The sequence below is a fragment of the Gambusia affinis genome, linkage group LG09 (genome assembly GCF_019740435.1).
Source record: "Gambusia affinis linkage group LG09, SWU_Gaff_1.0, whole genome shotgun sequence".
NCBI classification, from domain to species: domain Eukaryota; kingdom Metazoa; phylum Chordata; class Actinopteri; order Cyprinodontiformes; family Poeciliidae; genus Gambusia; species Gambusia affinis.
The window spans coordinates 27903228-27919904 of NC_057876.1; the positions used below are offsets into that span (position 1 = coordinate 27903228).

Consider the following 16677-nt stretch of genomic DNA (forward strand, 5'->3'; position numbering starts at 1 on the left):
TACATGGATACTTCATATCATCATAAAAGGTCTTGGTCATAGCTGCCTATGGTAGACTAGAATTAAAGACATCTTGGTACGGTAAGTGTGATTAATCCAAAACCAAAAAAGTGTGATTAATCAGTTAATCTGGGATTTTACTAAGAGATAGTTACTTTTTAATGAATGGAAATGTTTTTGTTTTTGTTGTTGTTGTTGTCCATTTTCCTTCATAAATGTAATTAAAATAATTTAAAAGTTGCCTCACTTAACTCATCATTAATAACATTTCAGTAAGACAAAAGAGCAAAACCATCAGAAATCTGTAAGAGGGACAATATTTATCCAATGCACTGCATGAACAAAGGTGTTTACTGCCTTAACAGACTTCAATGAGAGGAAAGAGCTAAAAGTAGTGGTTTCCATGGCAACAGACAAAGAAAAAAGCTGAGAATCTCCTACCCTGAAAAACTCTTTAGTGGAGCCAGAGTCCAGAGTTCCATATGCTATCTCCGTCTGTTTGGCCAGATCCTCCGCACTTTCAATGGGAGAAACCATTCTCTCCACAGTCAGAAAGGCAGCCAGGTTAGCCGTGTAGGAGGAGATGATGATTAGAGTAAAGAACCACCAGACGCCACCAACAATACGCCCAGACAGGGATCTACGGCGAGAAAGAAAACAAAAATAAACAAAAGGATTTATCCTCTAACAATCACTATCAGCAAGATTTTCTTCTGCTTCAATTTATTGACATTAAGCTACTTGACCTTCAAACAACTGTCAAGCTTTTTAAAAAATATGTTTTGATCATTAACAAGTTTAAGCAAGACAACACCCTAAGTTGCAATAAAACGTTTCTGTCTCTCTTATAAATATGGCACTTATGAGAAATAAAACAAGTTCAAAAGTTTAAACAGTTGAACTCCATGTTCTAATTTGGCAACACGATTGTTGGGAAACATGCAACATTGATCTGGAGTCATGTTGACACCTTTCACATCATCAGTGTGTGATGTAAAGGGTATGTCAAGTCATCGGCTGATTCATCTCTGGAGCTCTAACCTCACAGCTCAGCATTAGTCTCAACTCTCACAGGCTTTCAGTTCATCTGTGTTCAAATTCATAATAAACAATTTCAGTAAAAGCAGTAAACAAGATCATTTCTTTGGAAACATTAACTCTGTTACACAAACTCTACACTTATTGTAAATATTTCCCTGAACTGGGGAGTGAGCAGAAATGCATCTTGAATGTGTTTGTTTTTCTTCAGCTGCTAGATTAGAAATCATGGCACACGATGAGAGCTTTTACCCACAGGGTTCTCACACAAAGCAGATCAAAAGACCATTTATTTGTACAATATGTGAATTGTTACTTTGGCTGCTAAGACCAAAAGTAATGCATTTGCTAATGCCGTAATTTCAATTTATGAGTGGGGCGTTTTTTTTATGCATCAGGAAAAGAACTAATTTAGGCTGTCACTTTGAACTGTCTATGCACATAAAATAACTATCACAAACTGGATCAAGATATGCAAGGTGTCACATATATTATCTGAAAACCAATCGAAGCCATCGGGTTGCCAATGTTCTTTGAAACATTTTGAAAATCCAGTAATTTTATTTCTGTTTTTATTGCAAAATATGAAATACTTGCATGACAATTTTGATTTGGTATGGAAATTTTATTTTAAGTATGATTAATCCATTTTTTTTTTTTTTTTTTTGCTGTAGGTGTGAATTTGTATGATTAAAACTGCCAGCAAGCAATGTTTGATTTACAGAAATAAGCTTTAAAAGTAGAGACACAAACCCTTCTCTTCCCCCATCTGTTGCTTTACAATGACAGAAAAGTACCTAACAGAAGACCTGATTATAAGAAAGAAAAATTGGTTCCAGTTGCAAAAGGCACAAAAATAAAGACTTCCATGCATTGTCCTTATGAGTAAAAATCCATTCGGTTAGCTCCAAGTGGCATATCTGATCTGCAATGCAACAAACTACAGGCTGAAAAGCCAAGCAGATGACCAATTAATTAACACGCTAAACAAAATTATTATATTTGTTTTTCAGCTGGAGATTGTAAAGTGCCAACATTAATAAAATGTTGGAGATTTCTTACATGACTCCTTCAATCACATTACACACTTTCTGCAAAATTTGTAATGTTTTGCAGTAAAACATTAGCAAAATTAGTCAAAGCAGAAAGAAGAAAAGACTTATGAGAAAAAACAAAAAAGAATGAGGAAAAAATTAGAAAGCAAATGTAAATGTACAATTTAATTCCAGTTCATTCTTGTGTTCAGCAATTAGCAGACTGATTATTTGCTAACCTACCTAGGAGAGATGTCACATCCTTGTCTCATGAAGGCTCCAAGTGAGAACCACAGGCTGTTAAATATGCCAAACTCGTTAGTGGACTCATTGGTCTGGATCTGGCCGTCTTCGTACTCCTCAGTGTGCCACTCGTAGGGACTGAAGCGGCTAACAAGAAACAGAACCACACTGACGCCGATGTAAGCAAAAACGATGCACATCCAGATCTCATAGGCCAGAGGGTCCAAGAAAGAAAACACTCCAGGTTTGGATTTCTGAGGCTTCTTGATCATGATGGAGATTCCCAGAGACATAAAAGGCTTAGAAAAGTCAATCACTTCCTCTCGCACCAGTGTTATGGTCAAAGGCGCCACTGCGATGTCTGCTTTCTGTTAAACCAGAAGAATAAAACAGCACAAAGATTCATCTTCAGTGAAGGTTATTATGGTGTTGAAACCTTTTTGAAATCCTGCTGAAATCCACTAACTTTTAAAAACACACAACTTCAAATATTGTTTGAATACAACCATTTTTATAGGGATTGGGTGAAGTAGTAAAATGCGGGACACAAGGTATTTACCGACACTTATTAAGGCCATGCAGTCAGGATGTATAACTTACACCATACACCAACTCTCCAACCATTCCATTCCAGATTTTGGTTTCTGCATCTCTGGCTCCATACTTTCCATCACCCACAATTCTCAGCTCATACTTGAAGCCACAGTGTTTGGCTATCTCTGCAGCCAGATCAACACAGTAACCCTCGTAGCGCTCGTTGTCCACAAACTGGTCGGCGTTCTTTTTCAGCATAACATACGGAGCTTCCTGAAGGAGGACAAACAGGCTTAATTACAATGAGGGAAATGGCTTCAAACATAAAGGTTTAATGTTCATCAGCTGGCCTCATGGCACAAATTAAATGCTCCTCTGCAGCATCAGTTATAAAAGCATCATAAAACATTTGTCAAAGTCTAATTTGACAATTTCCTAATTTGTGTTCTTTGTTATTTTAAGGTCACTTTCACTGTTTTTTGGTGTCAGTCATTTAGTGCTGTTTTACAAGTACTTTTGCACTGAAAAAGAAAATGTAAACAAATAATGCCCAAAAATTTTTTTAGGAAAATTTAATTATTTTAAAAATTACCAAAATGGTGGTGACAACAACTGTTTTGTTTCCCCCGATTGTGTCGTTGCTAGAGATATCTTTTTTGGTCACAACCATTTTGTTGTTTTCATTCCAGAATCCAATCTATAGGGAGAAAAAAGCAGAATGTTTATGAGCTACAGTAACATTACAGATTTAAAGAAAAGTACACAACAGGCAATTACCATACCAAAAATCCCAAAACTTATAGCAAAAAGAGTTTTTTTATTGATCTTTTTAATCAAATAGAAGTATTTTTTGTTACATCATACAACAAATATTCACAATATTAAGACTAAAAAAAATGACCTCAAAAATCTGACATTTCCTAAGATATATTTTTGTTTGGCTTTATGCATTCATTGTATACATATTCAGTTAGTACACCATGCACAAAAAACAAACAACGACATAAAAATAAACCCATGACACAAGCAACAAGTAGAAGCAGTTCTTGTAAACCTTTGAATCTTGCTATGAGGAAATTTTAGACTTTTACCTTCACAGGACCATTATCAGTTAATTCCATCACACCCACTGTGTAATTGAGTCTCTTCCCATGTTGATCAAACTGAATGTTTCCAGAAAGGCCGTCCACGTTCACCTGCCGGACACAAAGTTAAACCTTTTCGTTTTTTTACACTGGTCATCTTTAGTTGCTTTTAAATATGTATCCAAACCTCAAAATAATCTTTAAATGTTCATGTTAAAGATGGGAAAGACTTTCATTTGAGCTTGCCAATCCAGATTTATAGTTCATGATGGTTAGCTGGAAAAATTTATGAAAAGATATAAAGAAGGAGGTAGGTGTCCCTTCTATTTAACATGTCAAATGAATAGTGATATTTGTCATTCCTGTCTTTATTGCTTGATGACCTTTTAAAAAGTAGATTTTCATCATATTTTAATCCAAGAAACACTCAGAAATATTTCTTAATTAACCTTGGATGTGTTTTTATTTTGATGCAAAAAGGAAAACTTAAACCTTCCTTTTATACAGCAAAGCATTTGGAGATATGCGTGTGTTGTATGGAGACTGCTGATAGTTTTACCAACTAAGCAGACCTTTCTAAAGCAAATATGCTGAATTTATATGTAGCTGCTTATTTGCAGCATGTAAAAGGTTTGCAAACCACATAAGTAGTCACAACCAGCCTTCAGTTGCTGTATCTAGGAGAAAGATATTGTTTATCATCTATAGAAATATAACAAGAAATAACTGGCAGCAACAGCTCCGTCAGTTTAGCCATGTTTAGTCATGACATCTTCAGGAAGCTGAGAAAGAAAAATACCTGATCAATAATGAGGAAGAGAAATGTGATTTTAAAAATAAACTATAAAGATGTCAATGTCATTAAGAGGAGTTTGGAAAATAATAGTGGAAAGAGTACATCACAATTAGGTAAAGTGAAGTTTAGATCAATATTTTAATTGAAAGATCAGCCTAATTTAACATTCAAAGACTTCAGAAATATGCCTTTAGAGCACTTATCCCCACTTAGACAGTTAATTTATCTTCAGATGACTTTTGTTCCCCATATTATTTAATTAATTTGTTTTCTTTTGAATCTGCACAGAGTTTGGCATGTTATTAATGCCACAAAATGGAAAACATGTCAGAGAAAAGAAGACATATTGCAACTAATTTATCTATCAAACCTATTTTATATCATTTTTTCAGCAGAATGCTTTGTTTCGGTATTTCAATACAAAACAAAGCATTATTCTCAGTAAACACACATGAATAATGCAAGCTAAAAGTCTTTGATCAATCTCTTTGTCTTGGGAATAATTTCAGATTTTTTTGGGTGCATTTTCTAAGCGAGAGCTCCTGTTACCACGGCAACAGGTCCTCACCAGTTTAACTGGTGAGCCTTGTTGTGAATGCATTTTGGCATCACAGAGCATGAGATGAATAATACTCTGCCTCTTGTTGGGATTCTCTCTCTGTCATGCTCTGCCCATTCAGAAATAGACAGAGTATTTAGAAAAGCCACTTCTGATGGTAGATTGATTCCTGCATGTGTCAGTGTGTGATCACTGCTTGATGTATTCACACACTGCAAATGTGACTAACACATTAAAATGTAAAGGATTCATCACCAAATAAATACTGAAATGCTGAGGAAAAGTACTTCTCCCCCTTACGACTGTGCATTCACACCAGCCTTGCTTAATTGAACTCTGTTTGGTTTTCTTGATTAGAAAGTCCAGATTATCAAACTGACAGAGAGTGTACTTCCTGTTTAATAAGACTATGGTCACAGCTGCAGACAGTGCTTGTATGTGTTTTGAAGTACTGAGTCAGCAATTTTCAACAAAAATTGCAAGAGGATGTCATATAGCTGACATTTGGGTCTATATTCTGGAGTATCCTGCTTGTACATATATGACTGGTAAACGGTAAATACTATTCTAAATAGCTCTTACAATGCTTTAGTTTTCCCTTGTATACTGCCATTTATCGGAAATGTGAAAGTACGCAAGGTCATTATGACTAACTGTGAACTCTGATTGGAAGGTGCATGTATGAGAGCTAATTGGCAACATCAACTGAATACAGGAAACAAATGATCTGCAAATGTAAATCTTTAATTTAGAAAATAATCCAACATGCATTGATTGGTATCATTTCCAAATACATTTAAATTTTGTTTAAGTTATGACAGGAACCTGGAGGAGGACAGTTACCTGCTTCAGCGCTCGCTCAATTTCCACTCCCTGAGCCCAAGGCACAGCTGGATTAGCCAGACAGTCCCCAGTGTTGGCCCTCCTTGTGAAGTCAACGCGTTGTTTGTGAAGGTATCTGAAGGCTTCTGTCATCACCTGAACAGCATCGTAGGTCAGCGCTGATGTGTACTAAAACGGAAAAAATAAGACATGATTACAGATTTATTTACAAAATGTTTAGAACTCCCAGGCCAACATTAAACCAAAAGACACCCCACAAATTCCTGATTGTAATTCTAAGCTACATCTCCTGCAGTCAATGGGCCAGAGACCCTGGAAAGGTCACCAGTCCATCCCAAGACAACACACAGATTCAGCCATGCAGACACTCACTCCTACAGGTGATTTAGAGAGAACAATTGATCTTTGTCATTTGGCAAAGGCTGAGTTGTAGGAGAAAGCTGGAGAACTGAGAAAGAAGCCATGCATGCAGAACCAGAGTGCAACTGAGTCACCATGCAGAACATTGATATATAAAGAAAATAAAAAGTGTTTGGTTTGCAACAAGGCATACAGACTAAAATAGAAAGTGATTTTAACAATAACCACTTCTCCATTGTCAAGGTTAATGGTTCTCCTGCAGCTCAGAGTGTCTCCATCAGGGTCATCAGCACCATAATATGGAAAATTTATGAGAAAATGCAAATATGGGAGCATGTCATAAAATACAGCAATTTCCCAGTCTTAACGGGAGACTTGACAGGTAAGCAGGGCAGACTGGGGCAGAACTGGTTAAAGCAGCAGAGAAATGACAAATAGTTTGCAGTTTTGTTCCCTGCATTATTATTTTTGTGTAAACTAAACTCTTTCCACTCCATTTCCCTTTGATATTTAACTATTGAATTTTGCTCTAATTCACACAGATCCCACATTTTGAATTCCAAACTCAACTTGTTTTCCCTGACAGAATAATCGGACAGTTTCTTTTTGGAACTGTGATACATTAACTCATGATGGCGATTATGAAACAAATAAACCAAATGGAATATTTTCTTCCCAAGGTTTCATCATCCCCAAACCTGAAGCTGCTCTATTTCATCATCTTTCAAATATGTATTATTGTCCTAATTAGAAAAAAAAAAATACAATTTTATTTAATTTTTTTCATATAATGAGCCTTTATAATTTCCTTTAACTGGTAGATTATCTTGGCTTGCCTGTGTGCCAACATTTACCAGACCCTTTTAAGTAATTTTATCATTCAATAATTTTGCATTATTATTCATTTGTTCCAAATGTAAAGAAATAAAATAAAAAATAAGAGAATTTTTGTAAACAAATACATTTCAATAGAATCCTTTAAAATAAAAATGAAATCAGGTCAAATAAAACAGTCAAATGTTTAAGCTCACCCGTATTTTGCTGTCTGCTCCTGGATATTCCTTCTCCTCCAGTGCTTCCCATCGTTGGTTAAACTTTGAGACCAAAGGTTCTTCAAAATCAACAATCTGGAAGCCTGACACATTAGCTCCACCATACTGAATTTTGGAAAGGTCTCCGTCTACAAAACCCTGAAAGCAGAATGGAAATAATTTATTCTGGGACTGTTGTCTAAATGTAGGGAAACAAATTGATTTAGAAAACTATGCAGTGATATAAACTGGATAAACATGTTTAAACTCACCAGATTAGCAATGATGTAGTGATAGCCTTTAATATGTTGGCCAATTTTGATGACCTACGGGATTATAAACAAATAAATTACAAGGAAGAATTCAGCAAATCCTATTATTACAGTAACTATGACTTTATACAGAATAATTTGAGAGAATTTGTTGTGACTAAACACAGCAAATGCTAAATAAAATTTTTTAAATAATGGAACTATAATTGCTGTTTTAAAAGACTAATTTTCATCATAAAACGATTCATTCACAAAAAAAATAACAAATGTAAATTGTGTCAAATATAAAACACTACACTACACTACACTAAAAAAATACAAATATTTCTAAACACTGATGTACAACGGGTAAAATAAGTATTGAACCCATCACCATTTTAATTGAAAAAATATTTCTAAAGGTTTAATTGACAATAAGTTTTCACCAGGTCTTGTAATAACAAACTAATCCATACATAGAAAGAAGTCAAAATGAGTAGGTTCAGAAATTAAGCTATGTCTAATAATGGAAAATAACAAAAGGGAAAATTAGTGAACTCAGGCAAAATATTTAATATTCACTGATTGATGAATCAGTAAAAAGAGGGAACACTGCAACTTGGAAACTAAAAATATCATCTAAAATAAATAAAACTTTTGCCTGAACAGATTCTCTAAAGAGGCGACTGGCTGCAGACAATGGAGCCAGTGATTTGCTAAAAAGATGTTTCTAACCACTAATGTTTATCAAAAACCTTCTATAATGAGTAAAACTTAAAATAAAAAAAAAACACTTTGCTCACCTTTAATTGAAGTTTTGTTTACAGACTAAACATGTAATCAGTACAATTATTCTGGTTCAAATTTAAATCAGTGGAAGGTTCTAGTTCATCAGGAATTGTTTTTCTGAATGGGTTTATTATAACTGAATGTAATTTCTGGTCTAATTTCTGCTCTAATTGAGTTGTTATTGTTTCTTGCTTTCAAGTTTTTTCCCTACTTGTTTTAATTATTGCATCCATTTCCACATTAATGGAATATTTTAATTAAATGGAAGGTCGAAATTCACTTAAACAGCACGCAACAAAGAACCAGCATGCAAAACTTTCTGTAGTGGACTCATAAATAAGAATCGCTACATAATTCATGATTATACCACACGCTGTTCAAACCTGTTGCACACACTTGTCTGTCCACAGAGCACATTTAGAAAACTGCACAGCATGTAGCACCTGCTCCATGATGTCTTTCACTTTGTCCTGTTCGCAGTCCAGGATCACCCTCCTCTCCTTCTTGCTCTCCAGATCTTGGAAGAGTGAGCGGTAAGCTTCGTCCTTCTTCTCATCTTTGAGGTTCCCCACATTGATGGCTGTCACATGCCACTCCTTTATTGCTGCGATGTCCAGAACAACCTGCAGAGTTGTCAGGCCTGGAGATAGAATTAACAGAGAATTATTGAATAAACTTCAGGCTGTGATGGAAACATTAAACAACCATCCAAAGGTAACTGTTGGATATCCTGAACATATTATTTTCCACCAAAAAAGCTCCAACCTGAAATAAAGCACATGATCTTTAACCTTAAAGTATAACCAATCCCAAATCAACTTTTTTCAAGTAAATTGTCTAAATTGACTTGTAAGTGTTCTATCTTTATAAGTTTGTACAAATTTGAACATTTTTGTGTAAATTTGTTTAGTTCTACAATATTTTCCCTAAAGCCGTCTCAGTGCTGCCCTCCTGGGGTTGAACGGTGGCCACTGCAGTTGGGTTCTACAGTACCACGTTCGGGTATCACTTGGGTCCACAACATCACCTGAACACGGCAGATGAAGGAGAGAACATCTGACTGCAGCTGAATTCTGAGGATTTGAATTTCCCTTCTATCCACCACATGTGTAGCACCAGACTGAAGTGACTTTTTAGGGCAACTGACAAAATAAAGTGCAGACAGAGATATAGAGGTTTTCCAAACACCATCACTGCATGGTCCATGAAATAAACTCAGAAACCATGCTGATCAGAACCAACGCAGTATCCCGAACGCTTCAGTGTTTTACATTACAGTATTTATCACAAGTGGACTTACACACAATGGCAAATATATAAAGAGAGAGACTTGGTTCATCACTTCTAAAACCTACCTATCTATTTATCTTCTGCAGTCAGAACATTTCTACTCAACTCCTAGTCCTCACTGGATAAATGACTGTAATTATTCAGAGTAAGAACTCAACTTTGAGCTGGAGATTTGGCAATGGTTCCTTTTGTTTTTTTATGGATGCTGTGTTATCCATTGATGTCTGAGTTCAGCATTTGAAGTGCAACATCTCTTTCACAACATAGTGACTCTTCTGGAACTTTTCTTTGCTTCTTGTACATTTTGTCACACAGAGAATCGGATAATAAACATTATTCATCATTAACTACAACCATCAACAAGACTTTCTTAAAAGATATATAGTGGTACACCCTCTTTAACTTTATGTGAAATCTAACATTAAGATTTTCAGAAATAAATAAATACTGAATAAAACGTCTGTTGATGTTTTACAGTCACTTCCTAACTTATGTAAACGGCTCAGTATGATGAGTCACAGTTGCTCTGCCGTGTACCTGAAAAACATGTGGGAGGAAAATGGCTGCAGCAAACAATGCACTCAACTACATCAGTACTGCTGTTGCCTAATAAGGCAGTATATTTTTTTCTTTATTTGCTTTGAAATTAGCTGCTTAACAGTTTATTTGGCTGTGTAATGTATGCTAAATGAATCCCAGAAGATCAACTCATTCCCTGTGATTTCACCTCAGAGACTTCTTAAAAAAGGAACTTAATTTCTGATCCACATAATCATTTCACAACAAAAGAGGAATTTCATTATTGTAACCTAAAAAAAAACTGCTTAGTGATATATGTATAATCAAAATAGTAAAAAAAACTTCATTTCAGTCAGTATGCATTCACTGAACAGAATTCATGAACAGATATTCCTACTAGTTTCCTTGGTAAATCTTTGCTGATATTGATTCCTGGCCAACAGGAAGCAGTTAGAGAGTGGTTTGATAAAAGGCTTGGCCGTTTCACTCCAACTCACCATGGGGAGGTAAAGAGATGTAATCAATTTCATGCAATACAGTCATAAAAGTGGCATTGGTGAGGAAAACGGAGGCTTGCAGTTTTATCTAAGAGGGTGGTACATCATGGTTACCATGAGGTCATCATGCTGTAATTAAATTTGACTGTTTTATTAAAGCTTAAAAAATGTGGTAATTACAGATCAGAATGAATTACTGAAAAAAATAATAAAAGCAAATGTTTAACACCACATTAAACCTGGATTGTAATTTTACATAAATGTTGTGAGCGTGACTGAGAGAGGCGGAGTACAACCTGGACAGCTCGCCATTCCTTCACAGAGTATCACGAACATTATTTATAGAAAACCTGAAATGTCTTTGTTGCATATTCCCACACAATGCCAAACAGTATTTTCCATAAATGAAATATTTGAGTTACTCGTATAAAAATACCTCAAAGACAAACATCACTCCTTTATAACTCCAAATATTTCACATTTTAATCCTCTGATTTAATGAATGAAACTCTTACTTTATCAATTTATTAAGAGAACATTCCAGCAATAAAACTGAATTATAAATTTATCAAACTCTTAATTTTTACAACAGTTTACTGGGATGTTTTTGCAGACGGGGTTCCCTTCATATATGGTTGTTTGAGAGTTAAAGAAATTTAGAAATAAACTCCAAAGCAAAACTGATTTAGTTCACCCATTAGTTGGAAAGTGCTAATCAAATTCATCATGACCTTTAGTGACTCCAATGCCTCCTCACTTTTTTCTTGACAAACACCCACAGAGACACGCTCACGCCATTTACCAACCGGCTCAGGCACATACAATTTCCCTCTGTCTTTCTCTCTCCTCCTCTCCCGCTACACTTTGGTTGCCATGGGAATGAGAGGATCACACTGACCTAATTAGACAGCCAAGCAATGATGAAATATGCACAACAGGCTCCTTACTGCTTCCTTGGACATACAGTAGGGAGATCAGGTCATTGCTAGCATCAGCTTGGGGATGATCTAAAACTGCTTGTTCCTCTGATTTCAGAGAGACGCTGTGTGTGATCCTCTGTTAAGTGGAAAGTAGGCTGCCAGGGAAGACACTCAATGAGAACAGAGGAGGAAAAGTACCAGAGAGACTAGACAACAGGCACAGGTTAGGAAACAAAAGGGCTTTAGTATGTCCAATAAAGGGAACTCAAAGTCTCCAAGGCGATGCGGCTCAGTGGGAGAATTTAAGTGATGTAAATGATAAAGATTGTAAGCTGATCCCTCCTAATCTGTCTGCAGCTCAGTGAACTCCATTCAGTCTGCACATGTAGCAATACAACTTGTGAGAGCTGATTTTCCTAAACTTACCTTAAGCCAGTGAGGAGGGAATGCAGGAAGCAGGACCATCGCCTGCATTTCTGTTGATGTTTTGCTGAATTCGCTGGTTCATTTGTGCAAAGGATTCACAAAGCAGTCTGCACTAATAACGAGCAGATGGGAGCAATTAGCATCATTTTTTTTGTAGGAGGTCATAGTTCTAGCCTACTCTATAACACAGAGGTGATAAAACATTTCCTTTTTAACTGTAATAAATTTTCAGGCAATTATTATTATTATTGCATAATATCAACTTTGCTTCATAAGAAATATTGGCTCTGTGAATTTTGAACATTTTTATTGAAATATTTACTTTCCATAAAAACTTTTATATGCATTTTAAACTATAATATTTATTGTTTTGTCTCTATTTTTGTGATATTCATTTCAGAAGTTTAGTCTTGCAATCTAATATTTTTTAATTCTTGTGCTAAAGTCCCATCAAAATATTCACCAGGTGAACATTACACACAATAAAGGGGATAACAATAATGCAATTATTTGACAGTCTTCCTGTATAATGAGTGATTATGCATAATCACATGCAAACATTTAAAAATATGCTGAAACATTAGATTTCATAAAGGTTTTTTAGATGCATTAAAAGGAGAAAATTTGAGCATAAAATGAAGGGAATCTAAAAAGTGATCAGAATTCCAGCCTCTGATCCAAACAGGATTTCCAGTAAACCTTGGGAGTAATGTCATGACAGTGTTTTTAAATCAATATGTGAGGCTGCACATTGTAAAAAAAAAAAAAACACAGCAAGGATGCATCCCATTAACTGATTTATAAGGAAATAAAAAGCACTGATTGGTTCAGACTGTAAACTTCTTATACAGTTGTTGGTACAAATACACTCCAAACATTAAAACTTGCTGAATTGTATCAGGAAAAAAGAGACACGTGTGCATGATTACAAAGAATTGATTTCCATTATGAGAAGCTGTGGAGTGCCGAAGTCTCTGATGTAATCAAGACAACAATTTCACTATTTGCTCCACATCTTGGCTTCACACAACTGAACTGTTGCACTTTATTCCGGATTCACTCTCCAATTAATCATTTCATTACAAGAATGGAATTTTATAAAAGAACCCTTTAGATAATAATTATTATAGTGTTAAATTCAATGTAAAAATCTCAGTCTACAGTTACTAACATAAAGGAGAACCATATCGATGAATGAATTTTCCCATCACCAACTGGTTTCTGTGTTAAATCATTGCTGATATTGATCCCAGGTCGTTAGAGGACAGTTATGGAGCCATTTAAATGTGAACTGAATGGTGCATGAAGTGCTTTTCAGAACAGATCTGTCTTTTTGCCATATTTCTGAATTGGAAGCATGTGCAAAGTCAGGTTTGCAAACGTACAGCTCTTGCTGTAAGTTTTCAGCAAGGGCTGTTCAGGGAAAACTTACAGCCAAATAAATCCACCTTTATTTATTAAGCAGGATTTTTGTAAGATAGGCATTTTTTCAAAAACAATCCTGAAACATTTTTTCTAAAAAACTAAAAATAACTACTTTATTCTCTGTAATAAGAAGCACACAACCAGGGAAAATTGTAAAAGAAAAGCATAAAGGAACTAAAACTCAATGTTCTCCACAAGAACAGAACATAAATTAAGTCTTTATTCAATGTTTCTTATCACAGCGCTGTCAAAAAGTGACACTATGTATGCAAATGGGTTTCGCTTTTTATTACAGGCCAGTCACTGGAGAAGAATGCATTTTTCTGCAGAAGAATTAGTAGATGCCTGCAGAAAATGAGTTGCATGACGCAGTAAAGTGAGATAACTTACTAGAAGCAATTTTTCTGTCATCTTTATTACAGGTTATTATGGGCAGCTTTCATACCCATTCACTTTTTGTATTCCCTTGTCTTCTTTGTATTGTATCTTATTTCTAGTGGGTTTAAAAAAAGGTTCAGTCTTTTCAGCCTACAAAAGCCTGCTCTGTCTGTTAAACCTTTCAAAGAGTGTTCAAAGAAATCTAATCTTACTTTCAGATTTTGACACAATCAGTGTGAAATAGAAATGAACCTCTGATGAAAGGATCAAAGAATAGTGTCACATTTGATTTATATATCAAATAACTCTGGATATTAGTTTGAAAGTAAATTTATTTTCATCTACTTTAGAAATTCAATCTATGATCTAATTCAGGTCAGTAACCTCAGGTACATCTGCTTCTGACGACAGTAGTTTCATTCATAAATATAGATTTTTTTGTTTTGTTTTTGTTTGAATATTGAGTGTATGACTGTTTCAATCTACCACTTTACATAAATGCAAGCTGTCGGGATATAATTCACACCAGACTGTCAGCAACAATCCAAGTAAATCACACATACAAACACAAAGTAGTACACAAATTAATTTGAAGGTAAAAAAGATGCATAAAAATGGATAGAAAGCCAAGAAATCAGATGACATCAGGCAGTAGTTTGAAAGAATCAATTATTTCAAGTGCAAATCAATATCAGCTGGTTTAATATTAATAATTCACAAAAAGATTTACAGTGAAAAGTTAAGAAAAAAAAAACTCCTAAAAATGATTTTAAAAAGCATGCTAATGATAATGTTCACTGCTGATTTTCTAAACATCTAAATGTTCCAGTGAATGCCACTGAAAACTAAAATGAAGAAGAGTTAAGATAATTTCACCAAACCAAAGCCAAGAGCCTCTCAAATGATTTTCTGACAAAGGATTTGAAAGAATAATCAGAAGACTTGTCCGAGACACACAGATCTTCAGAGAGACCTGAAAATAGTATGTTCATCAATAAATGGTACTCAAATCATTAATACACATAATAAAGAGCTTGGACCCAGTACTGAGCCTTGTAGAACACCACAGGTAATATTCAAGCATGCTGAGTTGGACTGAGTGAACAGATGCTTCACATCCAGAGATATAAGAACTCAAACACATTTCCAGTGAGGTGACAGAAGTCAATCATTTGAATTTTTCTCTTAGACCGCAACCCACTTCATCTAATTTTTATTATTATTATTATTATTATTATTATTATTATTATTATTATAGTCAGAGAGGGGACAAACAAAGAGGAATATTATGCTAATAAATCCACGTTACATAAAATCACCCTAAAACACATGAGCTGCTGTAGCTGATTACATTTGACAGGCTGATTATCATGATCCAATATGCCCTTTAGATTCACCCTTACAGTGTTTGTTGGATTCTTAAGTGTTTTGTTCAGCAGCTGAACTCTGTGAATATCATCATTGCAGCAAATTCCAGTCATTGAACTGGTTAAAGCCTTAAACCAAAAACAATTCTGAAATAAATCCCTTAAATTGTTCTTTAAGAGGTTTTGTTTGGGACTTACCTCGATCGCTGTCATACAGATAGGCGAACTTGTCCCACTTGTAGTATTCGATCAGGCTGAGGAGGGGCCCCTTGATGTCAGGCCGCATCTGGATGACGAACTGCTGGTTTCCGTCCAGAGGGAAGCTGGGCGTTATGAAGGACACATGTAGCGTGCCACAAAACGACGTGATAGTGTTGACAGACTTCTTGTCATAAAATCCAAAGATGGCGTAGACTCCTCTTGAGAACTGTGAACAAACTGAAAAAAAAAACAAACAAAAAAAAAAAAAACAACAGGTTAAGACTTAAAGCTTGGATTGTGATTGAAGTCATTTAAATCTTAAATTGTTGTGGCACTTATTTGAGCTTCTGTGCCAAACTCAGAGAAATGTTTTCCTTTTTTGTGCATTTTTAAGCAAACTGATCAATCTAATGCCTGCTGTAACTCAAAATGATTTACATAATATACCCAAGACCTTTATTGTGACTACTACACATGAAATATTAAGGGACACTTATTTCAGCTGATTAATGGATACATTTTAACCTTTTTCTTCACAAACCAAAATCATTTGACTCAAGATGTTTTTAACAGTAATCTAGTTAATTCTAACCTTTTCACCACTAAATGTGCAAAGTGATTGTGTGAAAGTGTGTTAAATATAGTCTTTAGCACATCCCTGAAGACAATGAAACTGTGCTCTCTTTTTTGTAAGGACTTTTAGTGCACACACCCAATATTTATTCTGCCTTGCTTTACCATGTCATTATTACCAGATTGTCATTCTGGTGACAAAATCCACTCAGGCATAAAAACTACAGTATAATTTTTCTGGCCACTGGAATTTATCATGCAAAGACAATAAATAGCTCATGTAAACTCATGTTAAGAACAAACTGATCTTCTGAGTAATCCAGAGATTGCTGCTTATTCAACACTGCACTCTGCTCAGTAAATTGGTATGCTGCCTGTAAGTGTATATTGATCAAATCTGGAATAAGTTAGTGTTATTGATGTAGACATGTGTGTCTTGCTGGGTAATCAATCTAATCAGTACTTTCCTCTAACAATGATGCAGAGAAGACTGCTGGCAGCAGAAATAGTCAAAGTAA

The 16677-nt window shown here is 35.2% G+C and overlaps 1 protein-coding gene across 11 annotated transcripts in view; it reads right to left on the reverse strand.

Annotated features, from left to right (window-relative positions):
* Positions 1–16677, reverse strand: part of gria2b (glutamate receptor, ionotropic, AMPA 2b) — a 46338-nt gene that overhangs the window by 7944 nt on the left and 21717 nt on the right. For all 11 annotated transcript variants that reach the window (XR_006371656.1, XR_006371655.1, XR_006371654.1 and 8 more), the window contains 10 exons: positions 15584–15823; positions 9007–9203; positions 7796–7849; positions 7524–7682; positions 6133–6300; positions 3941–4045; positions 3442–3546; positions 2916–3122; positions 2316–2683; positions 442–640 (listed from right to left, as the gene is read on the reverse strand). Coding sequence is in view for 8 of the 11 variants with exons in the window: in XM_044126869.1 (XP_043982804.1) it covers positions 442–640; positions 2316–2683; positions 2916–3122; positions 3442–3546; positions 3941–4045; positions 6133–6300; positions 7524–7682; positions 7796–7849; positions 9007–9203; positions 15584–15823 (1802 nt within the window). In the remaining 3 variants the exon portion in view is untranslated. The remainder of the gene's footprint in view (positions 1–441; positions 641–2315; positions 2684–2915; positions 3123–3441; positions 3547–3940; positions 4046–6132; positions 6301–7523; positions 7683–7795; positions 7850–9006; positions 9204–15583; positions 15824–16677) is intronic.